This window comes from Callospermophilus lateralis, chromosome 16, assembly GCF_048772815.1.
Source record: "Callospermophilus lateralis isolate mCalLat2 chromosome 16, mCalLat2.hap1, whole genome shotgun sequence".
In the NCBI taxonomy this organism is placed as follows: domain Eukaryota; kingdom Metazoa; phylum Chordata; class Mammalia; order Rodentia; family Sciuridae; genus Callospermophilus; species Callospermophilus lateralis.
Window position 1 is genome coordinate 33,235,036 of NC_135320.1, and position 21,317 is coordinate 33,256,352.

General features: G+C 34.2%; 1 protein-coding gene across 1 annotated transcript in view; it reads right to left on the reverse strand.

Moving 5' to 3' along the window:
* Positions 1-4,411, reverse strand: part of Trpa1 (transient receptor potential cation channel subfamily A member 1) — a 49,360-nt gene extending 44,949 nt beyond the window's left edge. Inside the window, exon 1 of the mRNA XM_076835767.1 lies at positions 4,304-4,411. Coding sequence (XP_076691882.1) covers positions 4,304-4,411 — 108 coding nt within the window. The remainder of the gene's footprint in view (positions 1-4,303) is intronic.
* Positions 4,412-21,317: the final 16,906 nt, after the last annotated feature.

Here is a 21,317-nt window from a genome sequence, read left to right on the forward strand (position 1 = left end):
TTATTCAATCATTTGAAAGATTTTAATGTCTGCCTAACACAAAAAAAATGAAGAATTTTCAAAATCATTAATTACAAAAGTAATTATACTTCAATTGACTGATAAGATTTTTATTCAAAGTCGCTTCTAGAATTCTTGCCTATATTTGAAAGTGAATTGTTAGGTATTATCAATAAATCTGGCTGGGTGAGGTGACACATACCTATAATTCCAGTGGCTTGGAAGGCTGAGACAGGAGGACCATGAGTGCAAAGCCAGCCTCAGCAAAAGTGAGGTGCTAAGCAACTCAACTCAGTGAGACCCTGTCTCTAAATAAAGTACAAAAAAAAAAAAAAATAGGGCTGGGGATGTGGCTCAGTGGTTGCGTGCCCCTGAGTTCAATCCCGGGTACCCTAAATAAATAAAAAAATAAATTTGATTGGCATATATAATCCTACTGTTAACAATTTCACATTGTTTCCATTATGATGAGATCATTGATCATATAGGGTTTAGAGAGGCTAGAAATGCCATTGAGTTATTCTGATATTTGCTTACCAAAGACAAACTCAAATTCAAAGGTAAGTTGCAGATTTTAACCCCAAACTGTGGCTGAAGCCAAAGGCAAATGTGTCCTTTAATGGCCTGTGGTGGCCTCTAGGAGCTGGGCCTTTGCAGCTCCATGCTGTGCTGCTGTGTTCATGCCATGAGCTCTGCAAGTTCTTCACCTGAATGATAGGCACCTTCTTCCTCTCCTGTTCCCAATCCACCCAGCTTCCTGTAGCCCTCCTAAATCCTGCCTGCAAGGAGGTCTTCCTGATGGTGTTAACAACCACTGCCATCCAACCTCTCTGACTCTCTTTCCAGTCCACAGTGGAGTCTCCCAGGTGTGTGGGAACTCCCAGCACTGGTTTGTTTTACTGGAGTGTGCTGTTTCTTCTCATTTTTTAAGGCTTTTCTCTACTTCAATTTCTAATTGATAAATATTGGCAGCTATAAATCAGACAAACATTCTTTGGGATCCTCCATGTTGTTTAAATTTAAAGAGGCCTAACATAAATCAGAGCAAAATAAGGAAAAATTAATAGAACCTCATTCCAATTCTGTGGCTACATAATAATTAAAATTATTTCTTAATGTGACTTCCAGATTACAAATAAGTGACAGAGTAAACATTTGTCTAAAATTTTTCCAAAGCTATTTCTTAATGAATACTTCACTACATAGACTCAAAGCAAATGTTCTATCAGACAGTAGCTTTCAATGGAACCCATTATACAATGACTATCTTCTGAAAATGCAGGAAACGCCCCCAAACAAAAGATCCAGATACTTTACTCTAGTTCTTCCTTTGACTATGACATTTGCCATATGATAATATATGTGTCCATACTCCAATTTTTATTTTAAAGATAACTAGAAAATATCTCATGACTGAAAAAAAGCTATCAAACAGTCCTAAAATACTTAAATTAAAGTATCTTAATAAAATTAGTAAAAACAAAATCTGTATATTAGTATTAATTCAGTAAATGTCAGGTTGAAATAAAAATTTAATCTCATATTTTTTAACTTTGGATTTAACTTCTGTTAGCACAGTGAGCATTCAAGAAATTATTCTTCTGTTGTAGATTCTTAAATAAGATGGGTCACTCTTTAACTTAAAAAAAACCTGAGTTCAACATAAGCTATATATATCTTTAGTGACTGCAGGATATAAAATAAGCACCTGTTTTCAAATTTACATATATTCAGTAATAAATCAAATGTTCTTCCTTAATTTCATGCCTTATTAAATAAAAGTATATACCTAAATCCATATGGAAGTGTTTTGCACTTGAATTTGATATGCTCTTTGGATGATGATACTGTACTGCCCACCCTAGTGCCTGAAAGAATAGTTTATAGGTTCTGTTCAGCAATGTGCTGTCAACACAAACCCAACTTCACAATCCTTACAGGAACTACCAGCACATCTCATGTACTCATGGAAGTTTATTAGGTACTGTTTTGTGGCTGTGAATTCAGTAGTACCTTGTGAGCTCACAAGGTATTACTGATGTACTGGATAGTCTCAATTCAGAATCTGGTATGTTGTCAGGCTTTGAAGACATTTCTTAAAGAAAGCTCTGAAGGTAAGCCTAGGATGCCATTTAGACAAATTATCACATATTCATTTGATGCTGCTTCCTATTGTTGCAGGGTCTCTTCAGGCTCTTTTGAATTCTGAACTATATGACTGGATTCAGTACATTATAGACTAGATCACTTTAGAGAAGCTAATTATAACTAGGCCTTTTAAATCAGAGACTTCAAATTCATTTGTTTTACTTTGCTTTAATGAAATATATATAAGCAGTAATGGGGCAAAAAAAGGAGGAAAACTATGGTGAGAGATTACAACAAATGAAAGGTTAAATAAACACATTTTAACTCTCTTGAAAGAAAGTTATTGAAAAAGACAAAGGCATCAGTCTGATGGGTCTTTTTCTACATTTCTCATCTTAGAAGTTTTCTTCCATCCTTCCATTTTTTTTCCCCAGAACTAGGAATTGAACCCAGGGGCACTCTGCCACTAAACTGCATCCCCCACACTTTTTAATTTTGAGATAGGGTCTCACTAAGTTGCTGAGGCTGCCTTAAACTTGTGATTGCCTTGCCTCAGCCTCCTGAGTAGACAGGATTACAGGCTTTCCCCAATGTGCCTGGTTTATTCTCTAGTTAGCATTCATGAGATACTGTGTGTATGTACTGGAAAATTAAGTTATAAGCCCTATCTTTCAAATCAGAAAGCCACCAAGAAAGCCCCTAAGTTCAAAACTCTTCACAGTGTTATATAAATTGCATTAAAATGCGTCCATCCACTGGGATTTTTATGGAATGACCTGCAATTACTGCAGTTAGCAAAATAAAATGTCTAAATCCCTTGATCTGCAGGCCCTTATGTAACCTTAAATAACATAAATGACCCCACTTCATTTAGTCAATAAAACGAAATAAAGACAATTAAAAAAAATGTGAAGAAAAGATTGAGACTGGGCTGTGAAAATCCTTCAGCACATATCTCTAGAAAATGAACTACATAAATAATTTTTGAAATTTTAAAATTTCTTCTGGTCCCAGGTTAACTTCAAAGACATAATCCAAGAGATCATCTACATTTACAGACACAACCAATCACAAGTGTAATAGCAAAATACAAAACAAAAAAAGACAACCTAAGTGTCTATCAGTGCAGGACTGGCTAAATAAATCATGATACATTCATACAATGGGGTGTCTATCAGTGCAGGACTAACTAAATAAATCATGGTACATTCATACAATGGGGTGTCACGAAGCTGCTAAAAAGAATAAGGTAAATCTCAACTACTGATTTGAAAAGTATACTAAAATGTATTTCATGAGTAAGTCAAAATATAAATCTCTGTGACTTCATTCTTTTGCAAATAAAAAAGATATATGAACATGTGAGTATTTGTATAGCATCAGTATTGTTTTTTGCTGAAAAATATGTAAGGAACTGTTAAGATGGTTTCACTGTGGAAAGGGAGTTTAAATGGGAATTTGAAAAGCCATCTTTAATAATATCCTCTCATTACAAAAAGAGACCCTCCCTCCTGCTGTCAATTCAAGGAAATACAGTGATGGGTTTTCTGGAACCCAACAGCCTCTACTCCTCTGACTAGAAGGATACCATCATCAAGTGATAGCTTGGGCTGCATTAGGTCAAAAAGCCCAGAGAACTGCATAATAAACAATAACTGCCATCCTTCAAAAGTTCTCCCCCTCCTTAGACTTTCTGGTGCTCCCCGCCCCCAATCCTGCCCTTCCATTTCATGGATGTCCTTCAGGCATTTCCAGGTTCTCTACTTGACACTATTAGACAAAAATGCTTCCCAATCCCAAAGAATCTCTTAGATAGCTATCCAACTTCCAATGTGGTGTCCATGCGAAAGGCACAAACTTTAAAACTGTCGCCGATTCTGGCAAATGACAAAGGTACATTTTGGCTCGCGCTCCCAGATCGCAGTTGCCCACCAACAAAAGCCACCAACAAAAACAAGTTGAACAAGTAAGCGCACAGAAAAGGAATGGTTACTGCGGGGGCGCATCCTGAGCACTGCCCGCAAGCCCCCCCCCCCCCCCCCCCCCCCCCCCGTTGTGAGGAACACTTACATTGTGCTCACACCCTGAAGCAAGCATCTCCACTCCACTCTGGCAGCTTCCAGTCCCGATATCCAAATGCTGCCCACAAGAAAAACTCCAGCCAATCCCCTCCCAGACTTCGGAGCCGGTCCCCACTGCGGATCGCCCCGGGTACCTTAAAGGAGTCCTTAGATTCGTCCATGTCGTCCTCCACGCCCTGATAGACTACGTCCTGGGGCTCCTTCTCCCCAGGGCGTAGCATCTTCCTCAGGCTGCGCTTCATTGGTCCCACCTGGACGCCGCCACCTGGCGTAGCTGCTCCCCAAGTCCGTATGCACCTGGGAACAGAGAGCCAGTCAGAGGGCGCAGTGCACTGCGATCTGTGCGCCGCGGGGTCCGCGCCTAGTCCCACCCAGCTCTCCCTCACCGAGCAGATCTTGGCTGCGGAAAAAACTCTCCTCCTCTCCTCCAGGTGTCCTGGGAGAACTTCTTGAAGGAGTTCTCAGGCCAGAGCTACTAGTAGTCAGGAAGCAGCCGGGGCGCAGGAAGGAGGAACAAATACAGTGTCTGTATCTGCTCAGGACAGAATGACTGGACGAGTCCGGGTGGATCCAGCAAATCTGTTATGACTGAAACACTATGGCCTCCTAAGGAAGAAGTACTTGAGGGAAGGAGGGAAGAGGAGGGAGTAGGAAGTGGAAGAGGGAGTGGGGAGGAGACAGAGGGGAGGGAAAGAGGCGGGGAGGGTGTGGTAAGTGGGAGATTGAATGAATGAATGAATGAATATATAACTGGGTACATCATTGGGAATTATTTTTTTTTAACTTTAGAATTTCTTTTTCCCCAACTAAAACTCCGAGACAGAGCTTGCCTATGTTCTTTGGGGGGCCTTCCTGATTTAGAAATTAGGTTTTTTAGCAAAACTTTTCAGACATTTGGGAGAGTGGTTACATCCTACACTGGTTGGAGGGACTAGATTAAGTCCCTTTGAATCTCAGGTCCCATTTCCTGTGGATGACAATATTAATTCCCCTCATCCTTTGGAGTTAAGAATAGTTAACAACAACAACAACAACAACAACAAAAAGGTTAAACATAATGCACTATTGACTGGCATAATCTTGTTTGCACTCAACTTTGTTTGAGAGACTTATCTTCATGGGTCTGTACTGTATTTATTGATCAACAGCATAGGTGTAAATTGTGTGCAGTGGAAGGTGTTCCTGATCAATTGAGTGCTAATTTTATACGTGGGTACTGACAAAGGAGACTCTGAAACTACTGCTGCTATTCTTAGACCATGAGATTAAAATGTAAAAGGACAGAATTTAGCTTTGACAATTTTGCTTTGACAAACTGTACTCCTTTAAGGCCCTGTATTGTCTGATTCACCTGGTTTTCTCCAGCACCTAACACTAGACCCACACCAATCCAGAAACTAGCTAGAACCAGTGCTCAGTAGAAGTTGGTGGAATGCCTGGCTCCAGTAGGCTGAATTTAATGATAGCAGAGTGGTCATGATGTTATTGAGGAACAATGAAGAGGTCCCCAAAAGCCTACCAAGTCATATGACAGGTTGCCATCAATTCCACCCATGGAGTGGAATTCCTTGCAAGCATGGCATTGAACCTATCATCTGTCCATAATGTGGCTATTGAAACACTGAAGATGTTGAAGGTTGAAGATGTTCAACCTTGCCATTTGTTCAGGGAGTACAGAACAGAGATCAACTACATACTTTGCTATGATTTAGTTGAAAGAGATCGTACATCTTAAAGGACCAACAAAGGAAAGAATCTGAGGGATAGGTAAGGAAAATAACTTTCACTGAGCCTCCCTTTTCTCTGGCATTTTATCTACACCATTTACCAGTTACACTTTTTAATTTTTTTTTTTTCTTATACCAGGGATTAAACCCAGGGGTGCTTCATCACTGAGCCACATCCCCAGCTGTTTTTTTTTTTTTTTTTTTTTTGGACAGGGTCTCACCAAGTTTGCTTAGGGTCTTGCTAAGTTGCCAAGGCTGGCTTTGAACTTGAGATCCTCCTACCTCAGCCTCCCAAATCACAAGGATTACAGGCATGCACCATTGCAACCAAACCTGTTGCACTTTTTAAAAATGGAAATGTCTCTTAGGAATATTAGGACTTTTTATTTGTTTTCATGAATTGATATGATCAATTGATTTTCTACCAATACTTAGCTGAAAAGGGTCACTAAAGCCAAAGGAAAGAAAAAGGAGTCTCAAAAGGATCATTTCAGAAGCTAGGGCAGAGCACATGTCATGGTAGCAAGCATCAGGTAGGATGAGGGGTCCAGGAAATTCCTACTGTGTGGAGGGGTGCTGAGAGAAGGGTCACTTAAGGCCGATACCCCTCCTTTATAATGTCCCTTCTGCCACCAACACAAAATCTCTACAGAATGATGACTTCTGATTCTAGCTTCGGAACCTCATTTGCATGTATACATCCCAACTACATATATGTAAATGTACCTACCCCAAAGCATGTATTCTTTCCAACTGGTCCTCTTGCTTTAATGCTGAAAAATATAGATGATTGGTGTTACAGAGCTGCATATTTCCCACCACATTTCTGCTTGCAGGAAAGAGACATTGAAATGATAATTCACATTTCCTTTTATCTTTGACTGGACTTGCTTATTTCAGGCATTTTTCAACAATGTCTCCCTAAGACCTCTCAGGAATTCCTATACCTTTTTCTTATTGATAGTTAAATTGTGTCCTACCAACCAAAAGTATCTGTTTTGTAGGCAGGGCTTCCTTGACTGCAAATTACTGGACTTAAGATGCATAATGAAGACAGGAACAAGATGATATCTGGCCATTTACAATTAGGATCTTATTCCCTTTGAAGCTTAATTATTGATGAGTAGTAATGAAACACAATATTTTACAATAATTGTAATTTCTAAATAAGGATAATTACAAAGTGACTGTATTCTCACACCCACCAGCACTGCATGAGGAACCTAGTTATGCTCACAAAATTTAGTATTGACAACTTTCTTTATAGTCATTCTAGTGGCACATAATTGTATGCCATTTCGAGCTTTATTATTATTTTCTTAATGGCTAATGATATTGTCCAAACTCTCATCCTGATTAGCCATTCTTATGTTTTCTTGAAAAAAATGTTTTTCAAGTTCTTTTACCTCTTTTGAAATTGGACTGACTTCTTACTTCTGTTGTAAAAGTTCATTACTCTAGATATGTCTTTTTTTTTAGATAAATAATCTGCAAATTTTTTTCTGAGTCCATGGCTATTTTCTTAACAATGTGTTTTGAAAATCAGAATTTCTAAATTTTGATAAAAGTCTAATTTGTCAATTGTTTTATGGGTTGTGCTGTGGATTTCATATAGGGAAAGTTTTACCTTTGTTAAAATTAAAAAGATTCTCTTTAATATTTTCTCCTGCATGTTTATAGTTTTAGCTCTTACATAGATCCAACTTGGGTTAATTTTTATGTATGGCTTGAGGTAGAGGACTAAGTTCATTTTCTTGCATGTGAATATAAAACTGTTATTAATTGTTTAAAAAAACTATGCATAACTGGTATATTTGATGTTCAATTTAAGTTCTTATAGGTGTCCCACATCTGGGAGAATGGAACAAAATGGGCTTAATGAAAGAAAAAATGCTGAGGTTGCTAAGAGCTTTAGTAAGAATGAATCTTCTCCCGTGAAACTCGGAAGAAGGAAAGAGAAATTCATGCTAGTTTAGCTATCATCCTTCACCTTGCAAAAGTTATGGCTGTAGTACTCGATGAGTGCTTAGTTAAAATGAGAAAAACATTGACTTATAGGGTTCAGTACTCTTCCTGCACGCATCCATTGGATGGTCTTAGACTATATCCCTCACAGATAAGGTGGATTACTTTATCTCTTTCAATGTATTTGGTAAAAATTCACCAAGACAATTCTTTTGACCTATTTTTTGTTTCCTTTCTTAAAAAGATATTAAATTACTAATTGAATTGTTTCTTTTTTTCTTTCTTTCTTTTTTTTTTTTTTTTTTTTTTTTTTTGGTGTGTGTGTGTACGGGATTGAAACTAGGAGCCCTTAACCACTGAACCACATGCCCAATGTTCTTTTTTTAAAACACATTTTATTTAGAGACTGGGTCTTACTGAGTTGCATAAGACCTCACTAAGACACTGAGGCTGGCTTTGAACTCCCAATCCTCCTGCCTCAGCTTCCCTAGCCACTGTGATTACAGGCATGTGCCACCGCACTCAACTAATTTTTTTTTTTTAATCTTTTATGGAATTGTTTTGATTTTACATTCTTGCTTGAGTACATTTTGGTAACATGGCCTCTTTTGAGAATTGTGTCTATTTTATTGAAGTTGTTGATTTCTAGGTGTCAGATTGTTCATAAAATTCCCTGGCAACTTTGGTAAATGGATGGAGTTGGAGAACATCATGCTAAGCGAAATAAGCCAATTCCAAAAAACCAAAGGCCAAATGTTTTCTCGAATAGGTGGCTGCTGATCCATAATGGGGGCTGAGGGGAGGGCAAGGGAAGAGAAGAACAGAGGAACTTTGGATTGGGCAGAGGGGAATGAGGAAGGGGAGGGGGCATGGGAGTGAGAACGATGGAGGAATGAGACAGACGTCATTACCCTAAGTACATATGTGATTGCACAAATGGTGCAACTCTACATTGTGTACAACCAGAGAGATGAAAAATCGTGCTCCACTTGTGTACAATGCATTCTGCTGTCATGTATAACTAATTAGAAGGAATAAAAAGGTAGTGAAAATACACACACAAAAAAAATCCTTTGCAAACCCACTGAGTCCTTACAATGTCTGTAATAATGTCTCCTCTTTTCTGTTTCTTTTTTTATTTTTATAGTTTGCATCATGCCTCTTTTCTAGCTAATAGTTTACCAGTTTTAATCATCTTTTCCAACAATGAAATGTTGAATTTAGTAATCTTCATTGTTATTTTTCTACTTTGGTTTGGGTGTTTTAAATGTATTTTCTCTCTGATTTTCTTTTTGATTATTTTGGGTTTGATTTGTGCTGCTTTACTTCCTTGAAGTAGAACATTAGTTTATCAGTTTTAAATCTTTCTTTCTTCTAACATAACCATTGAAAACTGTAGAACACTTGCTAAACATTGCTTTACCTGTGTCCCATAAATTTGGACTTGTGTTTTCATTTGTGGTTTCTTCTTTGACTCACAGATTACTTTTGGAAGTGTGTTGTTTAATTTCCAAGTATGTGGGATTTCCCCAAATTTCTTTCTGTTGTTGATTTCTAATTTCAATATGATTACAGACAGAAAACATATGTTGTATAATTTCAATCTACATAAATTTAAATGTAGACATCAAAATCTGTTTCTATGGCTAGCAGATGATCTATCCTAGAGATTATTCGATATATATTTTAGAAGAATGTATACTCTGCTGTAGTTTAGTAAAGTTCCTGAAGAGATTAGGTCCAGATGGTTAATAATGCTGTTCAAGTTTCATAAATTCTTAAGTGATTTTCTGTTTATTCTGCTATCTGTTACTGAGAGGAATAATAAATTCTTCAAGTATAATTGTTCAATTATGTACTTTTTCACTCAGTTTCTGTCAAGATTTCCTTCATTTACAGAGAAGTTTGTTTTTACGTGCATGCATATTTATAATTTTATTTCCCTTTCACCACTATGAAATTTTCTTTTTGGCCCTTAATATTTGGCTCTGTTTTGTCTGATACAGCCTCTCCAGATCTCTTATATTTACTATTTGTAAGCTAAGTCATTTCCATCCTTTTAGTTTTGATCTATTAGTGCCTTTGAAGTGTTTCTCATAAATGCTATATAGCTGGATTCTGCTCTGTTATCCAGATTGACAGCCTCCCTTTTTGATTACAATGTTCACTCATTGAGGTGTCGTCGACTTTAAAGGTAATTGTTCATATGGTGCCACCATTTGCATATTTGTTTTCTGTCTCATGTCTTTCTCTATTACTCAGTTCCTCTGTTCCTTCTTTACCAGCTTATTTTATATCCAACATTTTTAACATACCATATTAATCCATTTATAGATGTTCTTAGTTATTTTCAGAGTAAAATCATTATTATGCTCATCTATAACTTATCACAATCAATACCAGCTGAGTATTTATTTAATTCCAGGAAACTATGGTAGCATTGCTCCAACACTCCTTCATTTCCTCTCTGTCTTTATGAAATTATTATCACATGTAAGACATTTATACATATCTATTATACCTATACATGCGATATAATAGCTCCAAAATACTGTTATAGCTATTACTTCAAACAATTTTATGTGTTTTAAGAAATTAAAAGAGAAAAGGGAATACACACACACAGAGCCTTTTGTATTTGCCTACATATTTATCATCTGGTGCTCTTCATTCCTTCTTAAAGATCTAAGTTACTGTCTGATTTACTTTTATGATTTACTTTCAATTTGAAGGACTTTTTCAGAATTTCTTGAAAAGTAGGTTTGCTTGAAAAAAAAATAGTAAGAGATTCTTTTTGCTACATGTAGAAGTTTTATTTGACAGCTATTTTTTCCCCAGCACTCAGAATGTTATTATGCTGGCTTCAGACCTGCATTGTTTCTGAAGAAAAGTTAACAAACTATTCTATTGCTTTTTTCTATGATAAGTAATTTTTTTCTTTCTGATTTTAAGATTTATTCTTTGTTTTTCAGCAATGTGACTTTAATGTGTTTAGGTGTTGATCTCTTTCTGTTTCTCCTGGTGTTTATTGAACTTCTGGAATTTGTAAATTAATACTTTATATCCAATTTGGAAAAATTTCAACCATTGTTTCAAGTAATTTTTCCATCCCCTACTCTCTCTCCTCTCCTTTTGGGACTTCTGTCACATGTGATAGTAAACTTAATGTTGTCCCATTAAGTTTGTGAGCCTCTGTTCAATTTTTTCCTAAACCTGTTTTCTCTCTCTGCTTTAAGTTAGATAAATTTTATGGATTGATATTCAAGGTCACATCTTCTTTCTTCTCAAATCTTCCGCTGAGCCTGTGAATGAAAATTTATTGTCTTTTCAGCCATACCTGCCAAGGTGATTTTTGTTTTCCTTGCTATTTCTATTTTATCATTGTCATCATATTTTCCTTTAGTTCTTTGACTGGATTTTCTTTAACTTTTTAATATACGTATATTAGCTGATTTGAAATATTTAATTGACAAATGTAATGTCTGTGGCTAAGCAGAATTAGTTTCTATTTGTTACTGTTTTCTCTGAATAAGGATTATAATTTATTATTTCTTTACTTGCCTTAAAATTTGTGTTTGAAACTAGGTATTTTAGATAATTAATTTTAGAAACTCTAAATTCTGATTAATTGTTCTGGAGGGTTGGGTTTTCTTTTTGTTTTGGTTTCATTTGTTTTATTTTGAAATATTCCTTTGATTAAACTGTAGAATTTGTCTCTCATGTGGTTTGCAGCTATTAATATTATTTCTTATCAGATTTTTTAAATTTTAATTTTTATCCTGGATTTTTTGCATCACTACCCACTTGAAAGTGTATTATTTAGCTTAAAACATTGCTTTTTAAGTGTCCCAAACTTGCTTTTTGCTATTTGCTAAATATATAATTACAGTTACAGAGATGAAAGTTGACAGATTTCTATACATGAATTCAGCTATATTTTTCTTATAGTAATTTGTGAATTGTATTTAAATCTGGAGTTCTACCAGCTGTAAAATTGTACAAGTAATAATTTTTCAAAGTTTTAGAAGAACTAATCTATGAAAACATTAAAATGTTTTGATCTATTGGTGTCTTTGATCTATTAGTGTCTTAATATTTGACTCCATTTTGTGGATGTTTTTGTCTATTTAGATAGATCTCCTATGTTTTCTTAAGTCAAATTTAGAAAATAGTAATTGCCTTAGAAATAATTAATTTCATATACACTTCTTAAAAATGAATTTGGATTCATAGTAATCATAAATAAACTTCTAAATAATACATATATACACATATATATGTGTGCATAAAATGTATATATATACAAATAAATGTATATATATTACATATTTATATATGAACACACAAATAGAAACTGATTCTGCCTAATCATGTGTGTGTGTGTGTGTGTGTGTGTGTATGCTTCCCCTTTCTTGCTTTTAATGTTTATTTGAGATATTTGAGATGATTAAATTTTATATTTTTTATTTTTCAGACAAGGGCCTATTTTACTGATTTTTATTAAATAATCAATTTAAGGCATTAGTAATCATATTGGTAACCATGTTCTCTATATTTTGTTGTTTTTATTAAATGCTTTTCTGCTTTTGTCATTGTCATTTAATTTCTATTTTATATGAAATTATTTGTAACTTTTTGAAGATTTAAAAAAATACTGGCATTAGTATATTTAGTTTTTTATGTTATTATCTATGCACTTAAAGTAATAACATGTTGCTTGATATTTATTTTAGTTGTATGTGAGGGTGTTTAAAAATTATTGCTTTTCTTAGTCTGGGGATGTGGCTCGAGCGGTAGTGCGCTCGTCTGGCATGCGTGCAGCCCGGGTTCGATCCTCAGCACCACGTACCAACAAAGATGTTGTGTCTGCCGATAACTAAAAAAATAAATAAATATTAAAAAAATAAAAATAAAAATAAACAAAAATTATTGCTTTTCAAATTTATTTCTTAGTCGGGGCTGGGGATATGGATCAGTTGGTAGCGTGCTTACCTGGCATACATAAGACCCTGGGTTCAGTCCCCAGCACCACCAAAAAAAAAGTATTTCTTAGTAATTCTTATATTTGTTTTTGTTTAAAGTTCCTTTTCAATAAAAACATTATCGAAAAGATTTTTAACTTTAAATGGCTGGGATTTTTAAAGTATTTCTTGTTAGTTTGCAATTTTGTTAATGATGTTCAATTAATACATCTTACCTATGTTATTTTGAAAATTATTGGGATTTTTTGGGGGTCCAATAATAGATAAGTTGTATTTAGCACAGTATTTTAATGCACAGTTTTATATAAATCCATTATATAAACCTATTTCTTGTTCCTCATATCTTATACATCCATAATTTTGTTTACTTGATACAAACACTTCTGTTAAGGAATTCCACGGGGATTGTGGATTTGACAGTTTAATCATACTTATCATCAGTTTTCCATTTAAATATTTCTAATCTATATTTTCAGATATGTAGATGTTCATAACAATAATAGTATATTTATGTCTTTTTGGATTACACTTTTACCAATGTTCTTTTTAATGCTTTTTTTACTTGAATTTCATTTTATTCAATTAATTGGGTATTAATACTGGTATACCATCTTTCTTTGTTATTATTTTCCTTAATATTTTCTCCATCTCCTTATTTTCAAGATTTATCTGTGCACATTTTTTTTCATTTTAATGTGTCTCATGCTAGCTTACAGTTGGTTTTATTTTGTTCTTAACCCAGTCTAAAATTTTCTTTCAATAAATGGGTCAGTTTAACTCCTTCATATTTGTGATCACTAATACAGTTACATTTGTTTTTTTTATAAAGCTTTTGAAATTTTATCTATTTTTTAATTGCTTTATTTCTTTCTGATGATTAGGCTGACCTTGTGCGTTTTTAGCCTCTACTGTTTTAAAGATTGCACATTCTAATTTTTTTATTGTGATTTTTCCCTTAATTTTAATAATCACACTTAAGATTTTGGTCAATTTCAAATGTTGATCCCCTACACTTTTTCTATTTACAACTTAATAAGCTGATAACATTTTCATTTCTTTTCTCTGAGTACCTCTCCCATCCACATTAAATATATCCTGCATGTTAGTTTCAAATTTGAAGAATTAAGCTTTATAAAAATACATAGATAATTCTAAATGTTATCATTGTTATATTTTTATTTTTCTGGTTCTTGTAATATTTACCATTTTTGTCTTGAATTCATATCACCTTTTTCTGAATTTCATACACAATTAATTCTTCCAGAGAAGGCACATTGAAGATTTTCCTATTACTTTTCATAGTATATTTTTATAGATAAAATGTCTTCTATTGATTTACTTCATATTCATTCTTTGTAAGTTATTTTTTTTCTTTCTCAATTTTTTTAGGATTGTTATATTTACTTCTGGGATGAAGAATTTTCTTTTGTTCTTGTGATTCCTTCTAATTTAGTTATTTTCTTTGGATCTGGGAAATTTATATGATGTACTAATGTCATCATTTATTTTTCTATACATTGCACATCTCTTCATGGCAAATGATTAAAAAGTTCAACCCAATTCTACTTTTGATAATCAAATTTATTCTTGTTACTCAAAAGTAGAATTTATTGGTCATAAAACTAAAAAGACCTATGTTAGTACTAACTTCAGATACAACTTTATCTGGGGACCCAATGTCATTAAAGCTGGTTTTCTCTTTCCTTTTACCACTTTTTTTTAATAGAAAGAGAGAATTTTTCTTCCTTTTCCAAGGTGTTCCTAGATAGCTATAACAGCACCAGGCTCAAATCTTCCAAGTTTATGTTCATTGGTATGATCACTGAATTTTTCACCAGTTCTACAAAAGTTCATGATGTATCATTTGCTCTAATTAGATTATGAATTCAGTCTCTTACCTAGTCACTATGACCAGGAAAACAATTTGATTATGCAGATCTGAGATATGTGTCCTCTGGTGAAGCCAGACATGGATTCAAATGTACCTGAATTACACGGGTTGAGAATGGGGGAAGTATGATTCCATCACCTTGAGAGAAATTTGAGTACAATATTGGAAAAAAAGTGGGGAGGGCAAGAAATTGATACTATTTCTGCCTGACTGAACCAATAAATTATACTTATGTATTTTATACACACACTTTCTCTTATTTTTATATTTGATTTTTCTGTGTACATACTAAAATTTCTTAATCTCTTTTCCTTATATTTCAAGCTTACTATCATAATTTTTACTTCTTAGTCTTTTTATGCTGTATTATAGGAAAATTCTTTGACTTGACCTTCTGGTTCACTGTGTTGTCTTTCACTTATGTTTCTCTATCAAGTATCCATATTTATAAGTTTCATGAAGAAATTTTTATTTCAAAGTCTCAGATTGTAATATATTCTCACATTTCCATTTCAATCTTGAGTCCTGATCTGCTTGTCATCCAACCTTGTTTTGAATTTATTCTTTCTTACACACACACACACACACACACACACACATAGAATTTTGTTTGGGCCACTTTATAGGATTTCACATAACTATTTATCTATGTATGTTCAGATAACTATGTTCATTCAATTGCTTTCTCTTAATTTCCATATAATTAAAAATTCAGTCCTATTCTTAACAAAATGTATACAAGGGAGAAATTTTTTATATAGCCTGTCTTCAAATATTTGAGTGTCATTAGAAGAGCATTGAGTTAGAAAGAAAAGGGAAAGCTAATGTTTACTGGGATTCTACCACTCATCAAGCCCTGCTCATCTCTCCCTCCTCCCTCTCTCTCTCTCTCCCATGCTCACATGCATACACACATACTCCACCATGATACCCATAAAATAATTTTTTCTACCATGTAATCAGAGATACTTGGTGTACTTTGCTACAAAGAAACCTGAAGCAAATCTTGCCCTTTCTACTTCCCAGAGACGGAGAGATAGACACAGGTTAACCAACCCAGACTCATTCCCTGGGTCCTTAGCAACCATGGTCTAGAGTGATTGTTGGAATAGTTAATAAAAATGTAAGTCTGATAAGACTATTTAAAATGTAAGATATTAATAAAGTTAATTTAGTTGGCCCCCAAACAAGGAAAGCCTTCTTAAGGGTCGATTGTGTCAAATAAAATAGTATAACAGATTTTAGAATAAAATAAAACATACAAATGTATTTCGATGGCCTTCAATTCTTAAAAAGTTAGACATATTTTATTACTTAATCGGATCAGATGATGGATTTCAATCTGTATGTTGGGAATATTTATTTCCATTTATCCTGAAGCAACAACCAAAATTTAGAATTTTTTTTCTATGATATCTGCAAGTGAATGGGAGATGTGGAAGATTACTCACAGTTTCAGTAGTTACAGGATTTGGAAGTACAATTACTGTCTGTTGATTACAAAAGTCCTCCATGGTGCAAGTTTCCCTTCTATGCACATAATTAATACCCAGATAATTTAGCCTGGAGCAGTAAGACTACAAAAGAATGCTCTTTTCTCTTAAGCATCTCTACTATTTAATACTTTTATTATGTATGGAGTTTTCAGAAAGCAAAGCTACTTTATTATATGAAAATATTTTATTGGATCTTAAGCAGTAACATAATAATATCTGTAGTTCAAAGTCCATCAGCAGTTTAGAGAGACATTATTGTTTGATTATTTCAAAAATATATTAATTTATCCCAGTCTGGAAAAAAAAGACTTTTTTAGGATTCCAAATCAAAAGACTTTTAGTAAATTCTGGAAACCACAGTTCACCAATTCATAATAGGAGCTAAGTTGGATTGAAATTAATAATAAAAATATAAAATGAGAACCTCCTTTTGGTTTTATAGTTGAAACTCAAATTGGCATTCAGATATATATGAGAATGTAACAATTATATTTATTTCAGATGTCAGAAAATTTGACTCATCTCACTTCTGAAATACATGCATTATACTTTAAACATAGGAAAACCACAAGAAATTGAATTAAAAAGTGCTTACCTGTATTCATGGGAATTGACTCCTTTTACACAGGTATAAATGACCAAATAGTAGAGTACTGTTCCTTTTCTCAGTCAATAGGTTGCACCATTTTTATAGTCCAATATAATTATACAAGGGGTGGTTCATTCTAAGAGTCAATATTATGCCTTTTATTAAATTGCCTTATATAAATTATGAGTGAACACTGTATATTCATAATTTGGGCTTTGAAATTTGATAGTTGCCTATCAAAACCAATCACCTAATTATTACTTGTACATTTGTCTTATCTACCAAGCTTCTCTATTATACAGTAGTACAAATCCCAAATAGTTTATCCCAAATAGTAGCCATAGGAGAATTACCTTTTACATAGAACTAATAACCCTTTTACTACTATAACAGATTACCAAGAGAAAACGAACTACAACAGATTATCAAGAGAAACAGATCATCAAGAGAATAAACAGAGGATAGCAGCATTGGCATTTACTTGTTAAAATCTGTTATGCAATAGTAAATTGTGGACAAAACTGAACTACACAAGGAAAAAGTATAAAAAATTAAATAAGACAAATATTTTACACCATGAGTATATGTGTGTCTAGCAGAAATATGATTTCAGGAAAAAACGAACTTCTAAATTGAGTACTTACAACTTACCTTATAAAAAACTTTTTTTTTTAAAATCAAACCAACTTTGGATGTCAGCTATGAAAACTTGAATGAAAATGCTCCATCTGATGTGTTCTCCATTTTCTTTTCCTAAGACATTTTTAATTATTCATTCCTTTAATTCAAAAACATTTACTTTGTAGTAACTTCTTATGAGGAAGTATATAAGGAGCTTCCAACTTAACAGGAAAGAGAAGTAGAAATTTGAAGCAGAGTGTATTACTGTACTAGTAAAAGCTGGGGTCTTAATTATGCAAAGCCCTAAACAAATATTCTAAATATGTTTGTGTGTATATGTGTCTATGTGTGTGTGTGCGCAATAATTGGCACAGTAATTTTGCATATTTATGGGGTACAATTGTAGCATTTCAACACATAAGTACACTGTGTAATGATCAGATCAGGGTAACTGGCACATCTGTTCTCTTAGACATTTATCATTTCTTTGTCTTGGAAACATTCAAAATCCTCTCCACTAGCCACTGTGACACACTGAGTTGTTAACCATAGTTCTATCCTATTGTGTCTGCTAATCATCCTTTATTTATTCTCCCTCCCCATCCCAAACTCTGCTAACCACAATTCTCTTCTCCACTTCTAGAACAACTTTTTAATTTTCTACCAATAGGCAAGAAAATGCAGTGTTTTGTTTTGTTTCTGTCCCCAACTTTTTTCACTTAACAAAATGTCCTCCAGTCCCATTCATGCAAAACAGGTATTCTTAGCTTAATCAATTTTTCAAATGGTGGTTTACCATTGAAGAGTGGCTCTGACACCTTCAATCCATAGCTCCCTGTGCTTCCATGTTCTTTTGGATTGAGCCAGAGAGGGGAAAGAGCATAGAACAGTGGATTTCAACATATTCATTTCAATCATCCCAAACATTTAGCATAAATAATGAAATGGCTTCCTCTGGTGACTAAGTTATTCAGATATAGATGGCCATACTTTTGGTGTTTATCACAGTGATGCTGATCAAAGTTTAAAGTGAATCTGATTATACCCTGAATATAAAAAATAGATCTCTAGGGTCATTGTTTTGGACCTGATATGTTGTAGCCACATAGCTATAACTGTATAGGAGTCAGAGAAATATAGTGCCTAAAAGAAAGAGGAGCAATGTTTATCAGTAGTCTCTTCCACAGTTGCTGTGGGAAGGCTCTCTGAAGGAATCAAAGTCCATGCTGAATGAGTAGTAAATAGTCAGGAGGAAATTGGGATAGTGAAGGAAGAGCCATGCTAGCAAGATGATTGTAGCAGAACGAAGATCACATGCAAATCACAAGTGAGAAAAGATGGTGTAATGAAGGAATTTCAACATGCTCATGAAGGAGTAGAAGGAAAGAGCATGAAGGACCATGGAAGCTTTGATAATGGGGTTGTTGATTTGGGAGGATGAAAAACTTTATGTTCATTTGAGATTCCTGTATTTTCCCCATAGGATATAAAGCAAGCAGATCAAGGGTGGGGTCAGGAAAGTCAATAATGATGGCATAATGGTCATAAGGTTAGAAAGGCTAAAGTCTTCCACTGTGGCAGTGGAGATGAAGCGGGAGGAGAATTTAGTAGACCTCTGAGACAGACACTACTGCAATTGGAGGGCAAATTGAGGGTGAGATGAGCGAAGCAGAGTCTAAAATGACTTGGAGGTTTCTGACTTCCTGGGAGAAGAGAGGTAAGTGTATTCCTAGAAGGGAGAGAAAAAAAAAAAAAAGAGTCTGTCATCCAGAAATCCAAGGGATGAAAGAGTTTTTAAGTGGTAGAAAATTTTGACTTTGCAAAATCTGAAGAAAGATAAAGAAAAGGAAGACCAAAATGTCCTCTTTCAAAGTGAAAACTAGAATGTCACCAGGGACTTTGCTAAGAGAAGTTTCAGAATTCGATTTTGCTATTTTTTTTTAATAGTCAACTTGGCAATGACAGTGAAAATAATGCATTACAATCATCTCAAACATTTAGCATAAATAATGAAACGGCTTCCCCTAGTGGTTAAAGTTATTCAGGTATAGATCGGAAACACGATTTGGTGTTTATCGCAGTGTTGCTAATTAAAGTTTAAAGAGAATCTGATTATGCTCTGAATCGTTGAGAGCCACAGCCAAAAGAGTCCCCCAATGAGCAGCTCATTGGGGGACTCTTTTGGCTGTGGCTCTCAACACTGAATGTAAAAACAAGCAGATCTTCAATCCAGAACCATTGGAGCTACAACTCCAATATTTTTCCACATGGAAGACTTTTACCTCCACCCTAATTTACTGAGAAATTTGATGATGATAATGCACACGATTGCTATTACTAATACTTCATGACTAGTGTTGCTATTGGCAGCAATGTCTCCAAAATTTCAATATCAAACTGATAGAAGAGCATGTTATAAACAAGACTATTAATTCGTAGAATGTATGATAACAAAAGTTTAAAGTACGCAAATCAATAAAGATTTTTTTAAACCTCCATGCTGAACAATAATGTATTTCAGTTGTTATTTAGTGGTCAAAATTAGAAAATTTTTAATAGCAGACACTTCATGTGCATTATATAAACCCCAAAGGATAAAGAACAGCTCATAGAAAATTATCAAAACTGAAATTGGTGGAGTAGGAAATTGTAAGTAACATCTCAAACATTAAAATGCTATACTGCATTATCTGGAATGATAATATCTCAAAGAACTAAAAGTAATAATACACCTAGTTTATATTTGTTTATACAATTATTTTTCTCTTTAAAAACTAAATGAAGATATATCTTTTGCACTGCATATATTACAAGAAGCTCAAAAGCCTAAATGGATAATGGCCTGAGTCTATATCAAAGTTATAATAGTGGATTATTACAAATAAAGGAAGTAATCTGCCTTTTATGTTTGGTGGTTTTGAGTTTTGTGTTTCTGTTAACTCACCAAAATAAAATAAATAAATCCACATTAAAAATAAGACAAAACCCACTACCTGTTTCCCTGGTAGGAAATCAGCAAACACATCCCATGTATCTAACTATCCATAAAATGCTCTGCCAAACCTGAATTTTCCAGGCCTAGAGAACAAAAGGCTTGGCAATTACATAGAACTGGAGATAAGAAGACCAAAGTTTGAGTCTCAACCTGCCACCTGGCAGTTTTATAACCTTAGATTGGTCATTTCATTTCTCTGAACTTCTGATCCCTTTTGCTCAGAGTGGAAATAATAAAGCTGGCCTCAGAAGGGTTTTGTTAGAAAAAAACTAGACCCTGTATGAGAAAATGCTTCTTCTGTTCTATTACATAATTGTCTTAGTTTTACAAGCATTGTTACCAAAAAAAAACCCTTATTTATGATGCTGATTCTTTTCAGAAATCTGAGAAAGCATTAGGAGCACAATACAAGGTGGACCATTTATGAACCTCTGAGTTGGACAAATATTAAACCTTGGATTTTTCAAAAGTGAAATGTGCTTTCTTGTGGTTCTTGGGGATAAGAACAAGACTATTTTTTTTAACTGAGTTGCTATAATAAAAGAGAAATTAATGCCTTATGTTTTCTCAAAATTCTATTGCAGAGTCACCAAGATACCATAAAGAGTGGACATTGGTCACACTAATTGAATGATCACAATGAGCCTTTTTTATATTTATATTTCATTAAATGTTTCACATTTATTATCTTATTCAATTCTCACAACTTATGAAAGAACTCCTTAATTTTTCCCATTTTACAGATGAGAAATTAAGGTATACAGTGGTCAAATGACTTGCCTTAGACCAGGATATGACTCTAAAGGGTTGTTTGAGATAAAGGTTCCATGGCAACTTTGGTCACCAGTTTTAACATTTAATAATCTCCATGCATCAACAAAT